General features: G+C 39.2%; 1 protein-coding gene across 2 annotated transcripts; it reads right to left on the bottom strand.

The window, feature by feature from the left end:
• Positions 1–766: 766 nt before the first annotated feature.
• Positions 767–21,276, bottom strand: LOC144359989 (ribitol 5-phosphate transferase FKRP-like). 2 transcript variants are annotated; one of them, XM_085500771.1, is made up of 3 exons: positions 20,984–21,276; positions 2,469–2,809; positions 767–1,599 (listed from the first exon to the last, which is right to left on the bottom strand). In XM_085500771.1, exons 2-3 carry the CDS (start codon positions 2,768–2,770, stop codon positions 1,161–1,163), a joined length of 741 nt encoding a protein of 246 aa, XP_085356897.1. In that variant the 5' UTR covers positions 2,771–2,809; positions 20,984–21,276; the 3' UTR covers positions 767–1,160. The 2 variants fall into 2 exon arrangements, with proteins under 2 accessions (XP_085356897.1, XP_085356896.1); XM_085500770.1 differs by lacking the exon at positions 20,984–21,276 and adding an exon at positions 7,306–7,413.
• Between the last annotated feature and the right edge of the window lie 564 nt (positions 21,277–21,840).

A 21,840-nucleotide genomic window follows, 5' to 3' on the forward strand; every position in this document is an offset into this window, starting at 1 on the left:
TGGATCTGTAGCGTAATTTGCTACGCCACTGTATTTCAGGGTTCTTTTTTCGGTAATGATTACATTTCAATGACACTTGGTACATAGATGTCATAGGACACTGCACAGACCTGATAGTTGTTAGGGTAATATGAGTACATATTAATTACCTAATTTGCATAATTAATTAATTTTCTACGAACTTGTACAGCATCATTCGCTATTCACATATGTCAAGAGGTCAAGAGGTCACTGCATCCTTTTGTATAAACTGGTCAGAGAATTGCGACGAGACCAGGACAAACCAATTAATGCCAAATAATGCAGATATTCCAACTTGTGTGGGTTCTTTTTATAGACTCAATGAAATCGTCCATCAGGCAAGATTATTTCGCCGCCTTTGATTGGTGGACCACCGAGCATTCTCCCAGATTCTACACACAGCTGTTTTGGTTTGCTACACCATTCATAAACAAAGGACATAGTTATGCCAAACAATGACATGACTGAATTGTCCATGCACACAAGGGGACGTCTTCTTATTGACGTTGTTAAGGTGACATCGTTGTTCCCGAACAGTTAATATGCACAGATATTCACCAAGCTGTGTTAAATAAAATCGAGATCGAAAGCGTAGCATTATCACTATGGTAACCAGATTATGTTCACGCACTCTCCAAACTGCAGAAATATCAACTGTCCAACGTGCCACCCGACACACAATGTAAACATACAAGGTTTGGTACATAGGTTTAAGGGGGAAATTAAAAAAAATCACAAAATCAAATTCAAAGTAAAATAATACAATAAAAAGGCATTAATAACAAAAGTAATAACAAATAGAATACGTTTATAGCCAAAATAATTAAAGCCCGTACACTACATCAGATTTAATCAGATTGAACTCAAAGTGTGCACTCAGACAGTACGCCGTCGCATCGTTACTCCCGCTGTGCATACTTTGAGGTATGCTCGTAATAACCTCATAATATTATAATAATGTTTGTATAAATATAATAAGAATAAGTTTAACTTCCTTGTGCACACTTATTCGAAACCCTTAGAAACGTGTAAAAAACTAGATACTTCGCTGCACCACATAACTATTCAATATAACTTCCACACACAACTTCAAGACGAGGCCATATAATGCTTTTGATTATTTAAATTGTCCAATTTCATCAGGAAATGAATGGTATCCAACATTTCCATTTGTAAGGCACGGAGATATCCAATTTATATGTAAACGAGAATCTATTATTTAGAAATTCGTCAACATTATTCGGAATTTTTGCTTCAATCCCCAAGAAACGAACTCGTCTTGTTGGTAGTATCCACGACAATGGAACAATAACAGTTTTGTCATACAATTCATTTACGTAAGGATTCTCCTTACGTCTTCGTGTTGAATACCAACGTTTCACAATCATATGCATTGTCCCATCTTTGGTAAATTCCTTGTGTATATCCCATTTATGGAGATCCACTGTCACATCCTTATATGTGGCAATAATTGCATTTCCTTCTATTCCTTTTTCCATTAGTTTTTTCGTGAATAGATAGTCACTGTATTTTTTTCCTTCGGGATAGATTCTTGAAATATCAGCATCGCCATCATATCTATAAATTAAATCAGATAACGCATTATTAATCATACTACTCATTTTCTATTAATTATATCCTTATTTTCGCTTTTTAAATTGTGATTAAGAATGTTAATTAGGCATAATGATTTTTTTTAAATTCCTGTAAGATAAATTACATGTCCCATGTTCAAACTATACGTGCTAACCACGTACATTAACTCAAGCGGACAACCCATAATAGAATATTGAATTATAAATCTAAGATGAGTATCAATACAAACAGCAATAGGTTTTGTCGTTGTAGTAGAAAATCAAAAACCGGAGGTCCTTATTCAGCTGAGCGAGTAAGTTTCTTACATATTATATAGTATATTTCAGACCATTCCCTCAAAAATAGGTCTTTCCTATTCGGGCCCTCTATAGTTGAGATCCGTTTCTTTACTTATGTTTTGTTTTTGACAGACAGTCTGCTATTACGAAAATGAAGTATGTTGACAGCTGTATGATGTATTTTGTAGAATCAAAATAATCCTATGATTTGTCAATAAAAGCCACTCAATGCGTGGTTCACATATATTTTTGGTGGGACAGTCACTATGAAGTTCTGGTCTGTGCTATTGTGTGCAATTAATTGTGGTTTTATTGTTTCTGTGTTTAAATATGCAATTTGATTTCTGCTTTATGTTCCTTGTTATACAATGACAGTGGTTACACGTCGTACCTGACGAAAAGCACAATATTAACAGTATTTCAGGGATGTCGGTAAGAGCTGTACAATATGTGAATTTATTAGCTACATCTCTGGTTTATTACACAATTTTGCAATTAATTTTAGGCATTAATGTCTTTTGTATGTATACTTTTGCATGTATACTTGGTTTGCACTTATTGATTTCACGATACCTTATGATATCTCCATTTCGCATAGCACCCAGCAGAGTCCCAAAATCTAGCCAGTATGTGACGTTCATTTCTTCATAGATTTCAAGTATATTTCGAACCACGTATCGAAGATCATCCATCTGTTCCTGGGGCATGTAACATGGATCGTTATATGCACCCATAATGTTAGGCATAAAAACAAAGTGGAACAGTCCCAATAACGTCAGCAAGGAGAACAATATAATACGTCTTGCTGTGATGTGGCGCAATGCTTTTATGTGGCGTATGGCCGTTGAGCAAAAACATAGTCTAGGTGTATTCATCTTGGAGTCTCAAATCACAGGTTTACATCAAACGAGAATCTAGTAAAGCATAATAAATACATGTATATGTATGGTATAAGATGCAAACTGTCAATATAAATTGCCGGCATATATACACACGTAATACCTAGCCTCGCCAATGTAAGCAGACGCATACCTGACTGTGTTTCAAAACGACTGCTTAAAATAACGTATGACTACATGAAAACGCGCAGAAGATATTACATGGTCAGGACATCCTACCAAGCAACGATAGTATAAAGGGAAATACTGTTCACCATGCAGAGACAAATGTTGGAATGAAAGTGATAAAATTAACGACTTCCAATGAATATTGAGGCCAAGATTTGATCACAGATTTTGAAAGATTTCTACAAAAACATTGATTTGTCTATTTAACCATCTGTTATGTTGGTCATATCACGCCAATGCTTTCATTATAACACTGGGTGAATGTCCCTTTCTGCAACAGTGTTTTGCATATTAATGAGGTAACATTTCCATATATGGCAATCTAATACACTTGATACGCTATGATAATGTCACTGGTTGCATGTTCCGGTCTTAAACATTAGTTGAAATATTAATAAGGTCACATAACCATATATTTTTTTCTTTGCAATGTCATCATTATCATATGGTACATCACTTGAGATATTACACATTTGCATATTAATAAGGTCACATGACTATATATTGTCATCAGTATACAAGTCATATCTCTTGTCCAATGTTATTATCATGTTACTAGTTGTAAGTTCATATCTGCAACAGTGCTTGGGATATTGAAGTTACACGTAATTATCAGATCATATAATCTTATATGGTCTTCTGTTGTTTGAATCATACCTCTTGTCCAATTCCTTCAATATAACATTGGTTGCAATTCCCTGTCTGCAACAACGTTCGAGATATCACAGATTTGCTTAGTAATGAGATCATGAGAGCACGTGACCATATATAGTCATCTTATATATTATAGCTTTTTCCTGGTGTCATTGTGGCACTAATTCGTGTTCATATCTGCAACAGTGCCTTAGATATTGCAGATGCGCATATTAATATATCACTTGATCTTATATGTACATCAGTTACGTTAGTCGTACCTCTTGTCCAATTCCTTCAATATACCGTTGGTTGCAAGTCTTTATCTGCAATTGAGTCCCAAGCGAAAATAACAATGCAGGCTAAAACGCAAAGGCTCATGGATAGACGCTTGTTTGTAAACAATTACACGCTATGGGCATCTGATGCATGCGCAGGTGACGACTCCCCCTCCCCCCGCTTTAACCTGCAGTTAGCATATAGAACTTCAGTACAACAAAACCCAATTATAAATATAGCTGCATGGCTCATGGCAAATTGCACTTGCTTGATGTGATTATTTGACAAATGTTTCATGTCTAGAATGCAATGTTCATATTCATGATACTATATGCTAAATTGCTTTTCAAACAAGCAAGCAAGCAGTTTTTAAGATAAATTCAAGATGGCCGTCAAAACCACTTGAATCATTGAAAATATTTTCATGAACACATAATCATCTTATTGAACGGATGGTGTACACCAAGTTTGGTTTAAATCTGGCAATATGTTTATGAGTTATAGCGTAATTCTACTTTTTACTAAATCCGAGATGGCTGCCAGAGGAAGCCATTTTTAAAAAATCTGCTCAGTAACTTTGTAGAGCTATCAACAGAGCTACTATATGCTAAATTGCATGTAAAACGAGCAGGTAGTTTTTAATAAAATGATTTTTTGATTTTTTTTACATTTTTTGGATAAATTCAAGATGGCCGCCAAAACCACTTGAATTATGGGAAATATTTTCATGAACACATAATCATCTTATTGAACGGATGTTTTATGTCAAGTTTGATTTAAATCTGGCAAATTATTCATGAGTTATAGCATAATTTCACTTTTTACTACATCCTAGATGGCTGCCAAAGGAAGCCATTTTTCAAAAATCTGTTTCGGTAACTTTGTAGAGCTATCAACAGAGGTACTATATGCTAAATTGCTTGTCAAACAAGCAAGCAATTTTTAAGAAGATAAAGAAGATAATTTTTTGAGGTTATTTGCATTTTTTTTATAAATTCAGCATGACCGTCAAAACCACTTGAATCATAGGAAATATTTTTATGAACACATAATCATCTTATCGAAGGGATGCTGTATGGCAACTTTGGTTTCAATCTGCCAAATTGTTCATTAGTTATAGCATAATTTCACTTTTTACTAAATCCAAGATGGGTGCCATTGAAAACCATTTTTCAAAAATCTGCTTCAGAAACCTCGTAGAGCTATCAACAGAGATACTATATCCTAAATTGCTTGTAAAACAAGCAAGCAGTTTTTAAGAAGATATTTTTTTGAGGTTTTTTGCTTTATTTTCATGAATTCAAGATGGCCGCCAAAACCACTTGAATCATGGGAAATATTTTTATAGATACATAATCATCTTATTGAAGGGATGTTGTATGCCAACTTTGGTTTAAATCTGGCAAATTGTTCATAAGTTATAGTGTAACTTTACTTTTTACTAAATTCAAGATGGCTGCCAAAGGAAGCCATTTTTCAAAAATCTGCTTCAGTAACTTTGTAGAGCTATCAACAGAGATAATATATGCTGAACTGATAGTCAAACAAGCAAGCAGTTTTTAAAAAGATAATTTTTTGAGGTTTTTTTATTTTTTTTGATAAATTCAAGATGGTCGCCAAAACCACTTGAATCATGGGAAATATTTTTATGAACACATAATCATCTTATTGAACGGATGTTGTATGCCAAGTTTTGTTTAAATCTAGCAAATTGTTCATAAGTTATAGCGTAATTTCCCTTTTTACTAAATCCAAGATGGCTGCCAAAGGAAGTCATTTTTCAAAAATCTGCTTCAGTAACTTTGTAGAGCTAAAAACAAAGATACTATATGCTGAATTGATTGTCAAACAAGCAAGTAGTAAAAAGTGAAATTACGCTATAACTGTTGATAGCTCTACAAAGTTATTGAAGTAGATTTTTGAAAAATGACTTCCTTTGTCATCCATCTTAGATTTAGTAAAAGAGAACAAGTTCTATAACTCATGAACAATTTGCCAGACTGATACAAAATACGATATGTGGAATCCTTGCATTAAGTTTATCATATTCCTATGAAATCAAATCCATATAATGTGTGGTTTGTCTGCAATCTTGCATTTAGTTAAAACAACAAAGCTTACTAAAACTATTGACATACAGCATACGGCCTCCACGTAGTTAGTTGATCGTGTTCGTGAGCTTAATGTCAACTAGAAATGCCTTACAGCATATGAATGAAATACTATTTATACGAATTTTTGCATATTTTATCCCTATAAATTGTTAACGTCTTGAATGTACTTTTATTAATGATGATATAAAAATAACGAAAATAATTATTTTTATTAACCAAAAGTATCACAGGACTGTCATTCCCAGTGGACATATAGATATTATCGCATCCGTTTGATTTAATTGCAAACATGTTAGTCAACAGTATATTATCCATTAAGTATGCCTGAACCTAATTTTATGAAAACTATTGTAGATAGAGAAAGGAGATGGAAAAATTGTGGCACACTATGTGGGAAACAAATTAGATGGATATGGTTATGTGGTTCATCAACAGTTTGCAGTTTTTTAAATTCTGAAAAAAAGATACATGGTAGTTAGCCACTAGCCCATTGTTGAGCGGCAAATCGTGAGGGATTTTTGAAAAAGCAACCAACTTGATCTGATATAAATGTTGTAGACTTCTTTCTTAAGACTAAATTTGTGGATTAGAGGATGAAAACCTGCTGTTTAAATCAATATAAGAATGATTTTTGTAGTTGTTGGACCATGCACAGTTTTATATGCATGTCAATTTGGTCATGTTCGTCACCTGCAGTAAGTTCATGAGCCTTAAGATATAGGGCTCGAAACCCGTCATTGCTGCTTTGCAGCTATATTTATTGTATAAATTATATACGGGTATGCGATGCACTAACCTTTGGTGAAAATAGCGGTCTGGAGGTAAAATTAACCCACTGAAACACATTTTAAAGAAAAACAACAACCTTTTTAAACCAGTCTACAAAAACACACCCTATTACATTGGACAAACCGAATATACCTTTCACTGTGCCTGGCTGACCTATGACGACAATTTTCAAAATAAAAATGCAAACATTGTTGCACAATTGTAAACATCACGCTGTGCTCATCGGGGAAACAGTCATAATACGTTCACAATGTAACAGATTGGCATTCGCGCTCCAGAGTTGTACTAAAAATAATGTGATTTATTTCGGTTAATCTCCCCATACCCGTATTAGATGTGTTGGTTCAAGAAGTCAATGGTTATGGTCAGAGAACATGCATACGTATGTTTACATTATAACAACGGAGAATAGACAAGGCATGAAGGTTCAGCGATACCATATTTTTTTAAAAACCGAAAAAATAGACAAAAGAAGGTTAAATTTAATTTATATTAAATACCAGCTTACAAATTTCTCCAACGCCTTACCTTTACATTACCGATATCAGTAGATCAAACCAATAAAACTAAACAGACTGACTCCCATCACCAAATCAGATAGGTGTGTACGGTGTTACCAGCACATTTGAAGGCGTGGACTATTTAGAATTTGCAGTGCATCAATAAGACTGGTTAGTAATCAAACGAGATCACGAAGCAGCCTCGCTCAAGAACAATATTTTGAAATTACGAACATAACTCATTAGTTACTTCCGTGATGACGAGGCATAGTCACCGGACTACCTCTAATTTTCGGAAACAATACGTGATAGAAGACTCGTCACGTCGTTGTTGCGTGCATGAAATAGCGTTTGTTGGTTACATTACTTTGTATTTCAGAAACGTCCATGCTCGGTTTGCAGTCAATTCAATGATTCGGTCGTAATTATCCGAGAATTTAGTTACTTTACATTTGTCCTTTCATCACCACAATTCGTTAAATAACACCGCAAAAATGGATACTTTAAAATGCGCACACTCATATATTGTGTGTCAAAAACCTTTAAGCGGTCATTGACCAATATTTGAGTTCATTGACGCTGATAACGCCGCCATGTCACTTATCGCCCATTTGCGCAAAACAAGGACCATTTATTCGGCCGAAGCCTCAATTAACCCTTGGCAGATTTCACCACGGTTTACTGTATGCCGCACGCCCTCGGACGATTATGAGAAACGACACATTACTTGGTTAAATTAAAATGGCGGAATTAAATGAGCGTGTTGCTAGATATTTCTCTGTGAACGAGCTTACTGACCATCAAAAGAAAGCGCTTAGTGATGTTTTTGAGGGAAATTACGTTTTTGTTGCACCACAGCACCGGACCGGACAAGTCGGTATGTTATCAGTTTCGACAGTTTTTGTCAGTTTACTAAAACACAGTTTGCACAAATAGTTAGATATTCCATCGTCTTGATTCATTTGCCCACAAACAATTTTCAACGTTGGAATAAGTAATTTTGGAATATATTACGATCACCGAGATACACAAATGACTGCGCCCATATATTATAACTTAATGTTCAGTTAACAATGAACCGAACTTTAAGTTAAGGGCAACATAGATTCGTATTTCTGTTGAACGGCCACATTTAGTAAATTGAACTTTAATTTACAATTAACCAAACACGATCGCGATTTTTGGTTTTGTTAAACGTTTGAGTTTTGTAACCAATACAATTAAATGACACCGAGTTACGGCAAAGTATTTGTTTTTACTGCTCAAAGATAACAATAAATGCCTGCTACACCTTATTAATCTGACATGCACTAAATGTGTCCTAATTATGCAACGAATTATGCATGCATGCAAATAAATCACTCTAATTATTTATTATAATTATAAGCTCTGCAATCACTGCACCATATTAACCTAACGAGTCAGTGAAATGAGTTAATTATGCAAACTAATTACTTATGCACGAATACAAACAATGCTAATTATTATAGTGAGTATAAGTACATACAGGAGAAATGGCTACTATTGACACGACTAATAGTATAATGATAATAATTCGGCCACCTCTCCATAATATAGTCAGTGTTCTCACTCCTGCATCAGTACTTCATTCGACCAAATTGCTATACTGCTATTACCATGAATCTTGCTATCTTTCTCATCAACCAACACTAGTATGCACAATATTATACCATTCTTAATTACGTACCACTTATCTTAGTACGTGTATCTCGTGTCTCTAGTTTAGCCCGCATTACTCGTATGCACTATACCACCAGATCAACTGTGACATTGACACACACTAAATTTTATTCAAGAACAACATTCTGAAAAATACAACAATGTCAGAACAATTAGTTATAAAACGAATCATTCTTGCATTTTCATTCACTTACTAATCTGACAACAGATTTCTTGCCCTCAGGGGCACATTCAGCTTGATAATAATTGATAATAGTTTCGTTTTTCTCAAGCTGTTGACGTGTACAATGTGACCACTTTAGTTCATGGATCACTTCTCAAGATAAGCCTTGTGGATCATCAGCAATCTCTGGTTCTGAATCCATTGTCACTTGGATATCATATCATATCAGTCCCTGTGTCTGAATCAGTATCAACTGCCATCTCCACTATGTTTCTTGTATTGCCACATGGGCTTTGAGAACATAGCATTTTTTGTTGGGCTCTTCACCAGCCTTGTTCTTTGCTATCTCAAGAACACAGCCCAGTACACAGGGCCTTAACCAAATCACTATAGTTACCAGTGCCTCCATCATCTGCCTGTAGACCCATGTGCACATCAATTGGTAACCACAACTGCCTTCCATACATTGGAAGATATGGCAAGTGCCCCGTACTCTTATGTACAGTTCAAAGTTGGCACCATGATCAGAATGGATCAGAGTCTATCAGGGAATATTTAGTGAACGGGGAAATGGTTGTAAATCACGTTTGTAGTCATTCTAGCCAACTGACGTGTATTGCATGAAATGATCAGTGATGACAAGGATGTTTCCCACACTGCCTTTCCCATTCTCAATATATAGTTATGCAAGCCATACAGACCAACAGGTCACAGCCAATAGAATTTTGCACGGGCTAACTTTTTCTATCCAACCCTAAGTGGCCTGTATCATCATATACCCCCCTTCCATTCTCAGGCACCACTGACTAATACTGGACAATGACACTACTTCAAATTGTTTTCCTTGGAAAACACCTTCATGGAAACAGTCATTCCTACATACACAGCTGGAGTTTCCAGGGATCACTTCTTTTTGTTTGAGTAGTGTCATGTTTCTTTATATTTGTACAGACAGTCAATCTCTGAATCTGTCTTCTGTAGCTTTTCCCATTTGCTTGCAGTCAGTTCCAGCAAAGTGGATACACCATGCATAACTGTGGTACGGCATCCATTGAACCCTAAATGCTTCTACCCAGGGTTTGGGCTGTCCATGCTGCACCTTGGAGTAACTTCTTCCCTAAAAACAAGGACCCTCCTCGTGGTGCTTTTGACATCTCTCTGGCGACTACTCTCGCTACTTTCAAGATAACCCATCAACACTTCTATCCAACCTGGTCTACATAACAACCTAAAATAATAAACTTCTGCAGTTCATCTTTTTTCAACTTATGTGTTGGATTATTTTCCTCCCTGGGAGACAAACTTCGACTTACATAAATGATAGCTTACTTATCTTTTACTTCTCTCTGGTGCAACACTGCCCCAAATCCAGAATAGCTGGCATTAGTGTGTACCACAAAAGACCTGCTACAATCAGCACATGGCAATAAAAGTGATTGCTTCAAAAGTCTCCTGATATCTCCATTCCTATTTAAATTCTGGTGGTTTCTCGTGTCCCTTTTTCGTAGATACTCCTGCTGTCAATTCATTAAGTGGAAATGACAGACACGAATATCCACTATAAATATCATCCATATATACTAATGGATAACAGGTTCAAATCTGAATGTTTACAGTGTTTAAATGTGGCTGGACTGCCAGGTAATCCTACATTCATTAACGTACTTCCCAGAATCCTAAGAATGTCACTAATAAAGCAGTTTTATCCAGCCGCATTTTCACCAGCTATGCCAATCTGCTAATATACAGATCGAGCAATAAAAACTATGCTTCTTGCAATGCATATAGGGTTTATTCAATCCGAAACAATGCAATGATCTTTCAGTAATCAATACATAGACTGGTATTTCCATCCTTCTATTTCACCAGAACAATCGGTGCAGCTTACAGCTTATGTGATTCTCGTATAACATCACAATTCTGTATCTCAAGCCGAATCTGCTTCAGCTCCTCATTCATTGATTGAGGAATCGCATCAGTAAGCCTTATTATGTATTTCTCTTTATCACATCTTCTCAAATCATAGTCATCTTTTGAAAATGCATCTTGGGTAGTAGTTTCCAGGGCAACAGTTCCAGACTGTTTGTTTTCCACAACTGCAGGTACTTATTTGTTGTACACATGAGTTGGTACTACAACAACATGAATTGGGTATTCCCAATCATTACCAAAAGTAAAGCCATTTCGGTCTGTCATCAGCAGTTTGGATAACTAATTGCTGTCCTTCAATAATCACTGCCTCACACCTTCCAACAATCCTGGTCGAACATTGGTGACAGAAATTAGTTCCCCCTTAGCTCATCTGAATGTTTTTTCTTTCTCTTCTTAGGGCAGCCTTGTACTATATGCCCAATCCTGCCATACGTATAGCACTTCTTTGCATCATTTTTAGAGGGGAACTTTCATGTAAAGTGTCCAGTTTGATAGCACGAACCGTCTGAACTTAGCTGACCACTAACTTTTCAAGAGTGCTGTTCAACTTGTAGTTGAATTGCTCCTTCGCCTCTATTCTAGTTAAGGCTTCTGACAGTGCCTGTGCTGTTTCTTGTGCGTTTTTCACACATTTCTTCTTAGTTGCCAGTGTTTCATCTTGTCTTTGCAATCGTCTTAAAATTTTCTGAAAAATCTGTACTATCCTTGGATTCTAGGGCTGAATCATCTTCCTCTGTGTTTGCACATGTGGCACATTTCATAGTCACTCGCTTCTGTTTAGTTTGAGACTCCCTCTCTTTAACATCCTGTTCGGCTTCAATTCATCAAAAATTCAACACATATCAATTTGATGCCTCACGCTGAATTCCACCCTCTCATTTTTGATGGTTTATCAATAAACTGTGCACAGTGTTCCATCCATAGCCAATGCAGTGATTCTACCTCACTTGGTTTAATTCAAATTCCAGCCAGACTCAATATTCAAACATATTCTCATTCTCTCCTGCCTAATAGAATAAAATCAGCAGTAGAGCTTCACTTTGGCTATATGAGCAATCACAGAGGTGATTGCTGCCCAAATTATATTTCAAGGTAACATGATACATCCCACAATGCAACTTTAAGCGTTAGGACAGTTGGACAGTTAGTTAGCACTGGTAAGAGTTGAAAGTCAGAGTAGACAGTGGAGAGTGCAGGGTAACTGGTCAATAAGAGAGTTGAGTCGAAGTTCGAGTGAACAACAGATCGATTCAGTACGGCTCACCTTTCTACGTCGATGTACAATTAGGCCTAGGAATGTGCAACTCTGGGTGTGTGTTATATTATAAAGTGATGCAAACGACATGCAGTGACTTGTGTAAATATTGTTGAGCAGTTAAGATATCACCTATTTGTTCTCAGAAGGTACTCTCAAAGCCAAGTAACATACCCCAAATTCAAATCGCATTTCACAAGCCACACCCCTGGGTGGATGGCATCCCGTCGAAACCTACGACAAACACCGTCGCAAAGTGCAAATAAATACACTCGCATTCTTATTTCAGAGATGGACAAAAATATATTAAGCACCACACATAATTTATTTGAAACATTGCAGGAGTGTTACCTAAATATGAAACTTTCATTTTATTGAAGGACCCCAAGACGTTTGACATGGCATTGTCTGCTTGTCGTGATTATGAGCTGTCCACTGCTCAGAAAACCGATACTTCTGCCCCTATAATAGATGGTGCTTGGTGCTATGTCAAACGTTCAAGCTGAAATGAAAACGGTTAGAAGCTATCACACCTGCAAATAAAAAGAAAGCTGACTCCGATTTAACAGCGTTGCTTCAGCGTCTATCAGGAGATAAGCGTGACTCAAGGCGTGGTCGTGCACAACGCGATTTTTCACCCAAAACCACTTCACACCCAACATATGACAGGCAACAATCACGTGATTGTTACGTTGAGCGCGAACCCTCACCGCCCTCAGGTATACACAACAACAAACACCCATTGGTTATAAATGCACGGCATGTTTTATACAAACATACATACTAGGGAAACATGTTATCACCACTTAGCAGGTAGGTACTTTACATTCTGTGACAAATTTGACCACTTCACTCGTGACCATTGAACACGGGACATGGCAGATTTAAATGATCAGCGTACATCAGAATATAAGGGTAGGTGTTACAATCGTAAAGTCAGAGACATTGCAAACATAATCCTTTAAATGGTCAATGCCAATCAAGACGCTAGGGAATTTGAATGGCGAACGGACTGTATCCATAGCAAAAGTAATTGTGAATGGACATCAGATTTATGCCGACAATTTAATTGATATGCAAATTCAGAACCACACAGTGAGAGCTCTATTCGATTCCTGTGTAAGTGACGATTTAAATGAATCAATCTCCGCTCTCAAAACCGCGCCTTTTTTCAAGTCGCCATATAGCATTTCCACAACATCAGATGAGCATCTTCAAAATGCAGGATACATAAATGTCACTGCTTACATCGGAAGCAGAAAGTGCGAATCCAATTACCTATCGTACCTCAACTATAGCAGTCACTCATTTTAGGACAAGGTACGTATTGATTATGGTAAACGTGAATTAGAACTTGATACAGATTTTTCATTCATAGCAGACGAAAATTTCACGATTCCCCCTTCCAGCGAATGCGTTCGACTCGTGAGAATAAAAGCCACCATGCCAAATTGCCTAGTGGGAACAACTACGCCATTACCCAGCACTATGAAGAAGGGATATGCTACAGGTAGAGTTATCACTACGGTACATAACAGTAGAATTTTTATTCGCATTATAAACCCCTCAGAAAAAATCCATCACTATTTTACGGAAAGCGAAACTGGGAACTTTCAGGCCAACAACAAATACACAAATACTTTTGTTGAACTCTGTGGACACACGTCAAAGACAAAAAATTGACGACAATAAAAGATATGTACTGTCTAAGGTGAGTATCGAACATTCTCACTTAACTGCCAAACAGAAAGTGATTTTGTGGCATACAACACACGAACAAGCTTTTGTTGGCAAAATCAATAAAATTGGATTTTGTGATTTGATATCGCATCGCACACGACTTCGAGACAATGTTGTTCCCTTTCACAGACAACAATACTATAATTCGCCAGCACAAAAGATTGAAATAGATATGCAAATACAAGAGATGTTAGACCGAGATTTGATTCAACCTACCATCAGTCAATCGGGAGCTTCAATCGTCATCGTACGACGAGATTCGGGTAGAAGACGTTTCACATAAGACTTTCGTGGATTGAACGCACAAACCGTTCCTGACAACTTTTCGTTGCCAAAAGTGCGTGATTGCCTCGAAACTATTGGTAAGAAAAAACCGAAATATTTTACGACTTTAGACATACAATCCGTGTTCATCAATTATTGTTTGACCCACGTCATATTGATTACACCGCGTTCAAAACACACAAATAACTCTTATCATTATAAACGAGTACCACAGGGTTACCAAAATTCGACCATCAGCGGCGACCATCAGAGTCTGACCTGCTTGCTTTGACAACATAATCAGTCTCAGATGCGACAATCGTTCCATCAGCAGGCTCTGCTGCCATCTCATGACATCTCCTGTGTTGTATGGCACCACTTCTGCATTCACCTCTAACTCACGATCCATTTCCACCTCTGGGGATACAGTGATATCAGGGTCTACGTGCAATGGCATTTCTGGGCCCTCCTCACTGGTTTTCAACTCAGGATCATCACTCCCCATTGACATTGGTTCAGGGGTTGCATCATCAGCAGCAACATCACGAGGTAGAATCTCCCCAGCACATTGCTCATGCGGGTAAGTAATAATGTATCCACGATCAGAGTCTGCATCTGTGTCTTCAGTGTCACAGTCAGCTTCAGATGATGCCTGTGTAGTCCGGTGCAACGCTCTGGTCCTTAGCTTCCTTGCTCTTTTGACTGGCTTGACAAGTTCCCTTCTCATTGGACGTGCTTCTCTGGGCCTTGGCAGTGCATGGAACGATAACAACAAGTTACGATGCAGGTTCCGTACCTTGCCACCCTTCTCAGGCTTAACTACATAAACAGGTATACCACGATCATCTTGCCTGACAATGACATGTGGATCCCTTTCCCACTGGTCAGCGAGCTTGTGCTTGCCACGCACCTTGACATTGCGCACTAATACATGGTCTCCAGGCGAGAGTTCAGACTGCCTGGCCTTCCTATCATAGTACGACTTGCTGACGAGGCTCTTTTTATCCATACGAAGTGATACAATTCGGTAAGCTTCATCAAGACTGCGCTGCCAATTTCTCACATACTCATCCATGTCTTCTGCCTGCTCATTCTCAGTGACCAAGCCCAAGTATATGTCCACGGGCAAACGAGGAAATACGGGGTGTAACCAGTCACATCATGCTTTGTGCAATTATACGCATAAGTCACTGCACTAACATGCTGTTTCCAGTTCTGCTTGTCAGAGTTGGACAGCGTTCCCAACATCCCAAGTAATGTCTGATTAAATCACTCTGTGATCCCACAGCCCAGGGCATGATATGGGGTGCTCCGAGATTTCACAACTCTCATGGCATCACACAGGTGCCTGATCACAGCACTCTCGAAGTTTCGGCCCTGATCCGAATGCAGGCGCTCAGGGAAACCAATGTGCCACACAAACTGCTCCATCAATGCATCTGCAGTTAGTTTAGCAGTCTGGTTACGAGTAGGAACAACTATGGCATACTTTGTGAAATGGTCTGTTATCACAAGCACATCCCTACATCCTCCCTTTGATGGTTCAATTGACATGTAGCCCATGCAGACCAATTCCAGAGGTCTTGTCGTCTTGATACTCACCAATGGAACTGGGGCTCTACCCTCAGCCATCATCTTTCTGCGTGTACAGCGTTCACATGACTTAATCCACTCAACTACCATCTCAGTCATGCCAGGCCAATATAAGCGTGATCTCATCAAGTCCAAGCTTCTATCCTGTCCAAGATGGTCGACATCATCGTGCAAGGCCTCCATGGCTGTTACTCAGCTGCAACACCCTCTCACCATTGTTGTCCATGCGCTGATGGTACAGGACTGCACGGCACAACTGAAACTTTTTCCACTCCCTTAAGGCAACCTTCACCTCTGCTGGCAGTGTTTTACGTTCTGCCTTGTCAGGTAAATTGCCTCTCTCAAAGTAGTCCAACACTTTCCCAACAGTTGAATCCTCCTGTTGTAAGCGCCTCCAATCCTCACGTGATATAGATGTCAATGAGGTTGGTGCCACTGAACGCACATCAGGAATAAGGGCTGTGCTCACCATTGCACCCACCATCTCCAGTCCAGGAACCAAAGGTGCCAGGTGGTACTGGCACAGCGCCTGTACCACTGGCTTGTCCATTTTGACTCGCTCTTGCTCCTCTGGAGGCAACCATTTCAATCATTGAGGCGAACCACCACCATCCGTACTATATCCCTGGATAGGCTTACGGGAAAGTGCATCTGCATCCCCGTTTTTCTTTCCTGGTTTATACTCTATACTGAAATCATAGTCAGCTAGCTTTGATAGCCATCTATGTCCTGTTGCGTCCAATTTCGGTGTGCTGATCACATACCGTAATGGGTTGCAGTCAGTAACCACCTTGAACTTTCTGCCCAGTAGCATATCCCCGAACTTGTCAACAATTGCCCACTTCAATGCGAGGAACTCAAGCCTGAAGGCAGGATAATTCCTCTCGCTCTTAGACAAGCCTCTACTTGCATATGCCATCACACAGTTACCATTGCCTTGGTCTTGATAAAGGGCAGCCCCAAGTTCAATAAGGCTTGCATCAGTATGCAATTCAAACTCAAGGTCATATTCCGGATAGGCCAACACTGGTGGGCTGGTCAGCTTCTCGATCAGTAAGTCAAAAGCATGTTGGCACTTCTGTGTCCATGCAAACTCAGGAGGGTTCTGTCATTTTCTCTTCTTGCCATGAGCATGTTGATACAATCCCATGGTAAGATCATTCAGCGGCTTGGCAATCTTCGAGAACCCTTCCACATAATAACGATAATAGCTTGCCATCCCCAGGAATGTCTTCACCTCCTTCCCATTACGAGGTATGGGCCAGTTACGCAGCACCTCAGTCTTCACTGCGTCTGTGCGAACTCCTTTCTTTGACACAATATGGCCCAGAAGGTGAACTTCTGGCGGGAAAATTCACACTTCTTGGCTTTTACCTTCAAGTCTACACTTTTTAGTCGCCTCAACACAAAACCCAGGTATCTGATATGGTCATTGAATGTCTTGGAGTACACGATCACATCATCCTGGTAAACAATGCATGACTGATTGACCAATTCGCCCAGGCACTTCTCCATGGCTCTTTGAAATGAACTTGCACTGTTGCATAGCCCCATTGGGAGATGGAGACACTCAAAATGGCTGACAGGCATTACAAATGCTGTCTTTGAAACATCCTGTTCACTCATGGCCACTTGCCAATATCCACTCTTGAGGTCAGTTGTGCTAAACCACTCTGCATCCTTCAAGGCCTCCAGACTCTCTTCAATGCAAGGAATGGCATAAGCATCACGGACAGTCTTGGCATTCAATCTTCTGTAATCAATACACAGCCTTGTGGTTCCATCGCGCTTTGTGACTATGACCACTGGTGCAGCCCATGGGCTGTCAGACTCATGTATCACACCACTATCCAACATGCCCTTGATGATTTCTCATAACTCTGCATATTTGGCAGGAGGTACTCTGCGGTGACGCTCACGACTTGGTGTTTCATCATCAAGTCTTATACAATGCTGCACAAGGTCACAACGCCCAAGATCATTGTCATGCAAGGAGAAGGCATCAATGTTATGCTGAAAGAAACGATGCACCATTTTGATCTGTGATCCACCAATGGGAGATTCCAAAAGATTGAACTTCACACCCTTGATGACAACACTTGGATCTCTGTCACTATGCTCATCTCTCTCAGTCTCTTCCTTGACCATTGAAGCACTCTGAACGTGGGTCACAGCTGTTACTTCTCCAACAGCGCTACCAGGTCTGATATACACATTCCTGTTGGTAGTGTTAAACACATGAACAGGCAGTCTCGAATTAGACGCATTACACTCCAACACTGTGACTGATGGCACAGCAGTCGCTTGCATTCTCATATTGATTATCGGCTCCACCATAACTACATACTTGTCACCATCAGGGCCCTTTGGTAAGTCACCCATAATGATGGCATCCTGCTCTGGTCGAATGGCAAGGGGTCTGTCAATTGCTGCCTTGACCATGCCCAAGTGACCAATACTACCAATAAACTTATGGCGGTCACTCAAATGCTTAATCACACGTCTACCAGTTCCAGACATACGGCCTATCACACATGAATCAGACGGTTTACCTCAGAGTCTTCCTTTGATTTACTCGCTTACCAGCAAATCCCACGCCGTCTTGATCACTCGTCCATGTCCCAAGTCTACCGCACAACAGCAGGCAATCGGGGTTACAGCGTCAGCCTCGTGGTTTGTAGGAGCGCAACGTCTTTCAATCATGGAAAGTTCGTTTCACAGGGTCCAAGACTCCCTCAGCCCCTCAGCTGACCCCAGCAGCGACTCGGATGATTCCCCTTCTCTGCCACAAGTGTTCAGTCAGGAATCAATGCCGTTATTCGCCTGATTTAGATGAATCTTCACTCCGCTCACTCTAACTAAGTTCAGATTTTCCGGCCATTTTCCTGTCCTATTTCTAGCACGTTCCTTCAACCAATCCGACAACTCGCCTCTCCAGGTCAAAGGTCGGTCACTCTCAATTAGCATGAAAAACTCCAAATTTAGGAAAGACATCCCCAACCCGTGTCTTGCTCCTGTACACGGTGAATTCCAACAGTCTAAAATAAGCCACATACCACGGCATCGGGCAAACACCATGGCAACCCGTTTCCACATAAAACTAACCCAAAAAGTGATCCACACTCTGTCATTTAACCGGTAATAAAGCAGCATTTCGTACATCACTTAAATACTGCATAATAGTACACTCAGTTACCTAGTCAATGCTAATACTACGTGTGACACTAATGAGTCCTGTTTATCACTTGCCTAGCCTATGTTTACAGAAATTCGTAGTTTATTTACAAGCTACTAGCACTATTACCAACAAGCATCAAAGTGTATAACGGGGCAGTTAGACTTTCTTCCATAGAGAACAGACTGAGTTGCACAGGGATTCCGTAATGACAAGCTAATATGGAACGTGTTACAAAGTGATGAGTTATTGACAAAAACTCAACTCGTACACTATTTATTGTCATCAATATAATACTATATATAATCACTGCTGTGATATTCATAGTTACATACATCCACTTTGGCACGACATAACCAACCTGTAAGTTCGAGAAAATGCGTCTTTACCGGAGTTTGGCTGGAGGTGTTTACTACAGCGTGACTTTCAAAGAAATATTCCCTATTGTTTAGAAGCGTATTTATAGTATACCTTAGACTGGCAAAGTCGGGACTTCTGTTTTGTTTTACAATAATAAATAAATAATTGTTCTTTTAGTCCTTTTAGCGTGATTGCGAAAACTAACCTGACCACTAAAGAAATCACAGTCACGCTAAGTTTTCGCGATCACGTTAAAAGGGCTAAATTGACAATTATATTCTTTTTTGTGAAACAAAAAAGAAGTCCCGACTTTACCAGTCTAAGTATACCTGGGCCTTTAAGAAGTGTGCTCGGAACATGTAAACGATTGGCTGTCCCACAGCCATGCCACAGTAGGAGCATGGAAGGTACTAACGTTAATTTAAGACCTTCCATGGTAGGAGCATGGCGGTAATACGATTATGGTAGGAGTAACCGAATCAACCAATGGGGTATTTATTTTGTATAACTCCTATGCGTGCACACTAAACAGGACACAGTCCTTTAATAAACAAGTCACACTTACTCCACCCACCTGTGCAAGTATACTGTTTGATGTCTTGTCTTCACTTTAACTGGAAGACGACAACCACTCTCAGATTATACGTTGCAACTGCTAGGCAATGAACCTTGAACTCCTGACTCTATCTCCCAGTGTCACCACGCACTTTTTCTATTTTTATAACAAGTACAAAGCCCCGAAGTTGCATGGGCACCAGATGTAATACTTTCTTTGCCTTGCTGCATAATGTAAACAAGCAGGAAGATTCCCATGCAAATGACGAAATTAAAAAAAATCATGGGGTTCTGGAATACATGCACAAGAGAAAAACACTTGGCATCGAACAGGCGGGTCAACAGAGATACCACACAGAACATATAATTTATCAGCCAACCAAGCTCCCTTTATTCACATCGGTGGTCAAGACAACAATACACCCCTGCTACCAAAAATAAGTACTACACTTTATTAATCTCAGATGCACTAAAGGTATGTTAATTATTCAACTATTTATTCATGCGTGCACGTTAAGGCTTCCAAATAAATCAACTCAGTAATCACTATACCTTATGACCCTAACAAGTCCTTGAAATATGTTATTTAGGCAAACTAATTACCTACACATAAATACAAACAATGCTAATTATTGTGGTGAGTATAAGTACATACATGCAAAATGGCCACTAAAATTAATTTACAGTATAACACAGTAAAAGTATTTGTATTCACTGAAAAATCGTCCTATTCTGTACACAATTACGTGTACCAACTCCACGATACGTGCCACCATGGATGTACTAAGTTCTTAGTACATCCATGGTGCAACTGACCATGGGGGGCATGGAAGTTGCGTTAGTACCTTCCATGTGAGGGGTAAAGCAAATATAAATCAGTCCACTGTATGGAATACACAATAGAGCTTTGTTTAGCTCCATGAATACACGCACTGATTCGATAACATAGGTAAGTACTGTCTGCTAACCTTAATGACTGAATGACTGAGTTCACTTGGCAACTTGTTCTGCTTTTCAACTGCGTAACTAATGGTCAATAAGTACACTCATAACCACGAGACACCATGTATCACCATTTAGTCAGATAGTAGATCCTGGCGACTGACAGGAATTGTTCATGTAGTTTCCTGGCATCTTGAATGTTCAAGGTCAATGTTCCGGCAAAGCGCTCCACTGTCACTTTGAAGTATTTCGTTAGGACTACGTGTAAGCATGGAGGTAAAAAAAAAGGAGCAGTGACGCCTATTGTTTCCTTTGTGTTTGTTTGCTAGCCAAAACAAAATCCTTTTTTACCTCCACGGTGTATGTCACATTGCCCTCGCTGTTTAGAATTAGTTTACCAACTGTCAATCATATTGTTTTTTGCAATTCGCTTGGCCAAGCTATCAAAGTCCTCATAAGACCCCATTAAAATACGCACACCACTCTGCCATGTATTGTTATGGGCTCTGCGCGAGCTGCTGTGAAACGCCGGTCGTAAAGCCGTTGAAAATAGCAAAAATCGAGAAAACAGCACAAACTTTAAGGGCGGTAGTCATCGCGCCACGCGAGTTTGAATACAAACTGAAACGTTACGAAGCTTTAATTAGGTATTTTTTAGGTGATTGGAAGGTATCGAAGTAGTCACCGGCGGTAATTAGTGCAAGTCGCACCCAGGTCAAACCTCATACTTATGATTTCAATTAGAAGAGCTCATTGGATTGTTGGAAAATCAATGTTTATCAACACAAATGTCGCACATGCGCAGCGCGACGACTGCCGCGCTTTAACTTTGAAGAAATCCTAAACAATCAAATTTAAATATGTTGCATATGCAGGGGGTGAT

Source organism: Saccoglossus kowalevskii, chromosome 6 (genome assembly GCF_978046115.1).
Source record: "Saccoglossus kowalevskii chromosome 6, keSacKowa6.1, whole genome shotgun sequence".
In the NCBI taxonomy this organism is placed as follows: Eukaryota; Metazoa; Hemichordata; class Enteropneusta; family Harrimaniidae; genus Saccoglossus; species Saccoglossus kowalevskii.

What these genes read in the sequence shown, in the direction of transcription:
- LOC144359989 (XM_085500771.1), bottom strand. Translation starts at nt 2,770, where the DNA reads ATGAATACACCTAGACTATGTTTTTGCTCAACGGCCATACGCCACATA. An exon ending in CGAAATGGAGATATCATAAG is followed by an intron (nt 1,600 to 2,468) that starts GTATCGTGAAAT and finishes TTTAATTTATAG; the next exon opens with ATATGATGGCGATGCTGATA.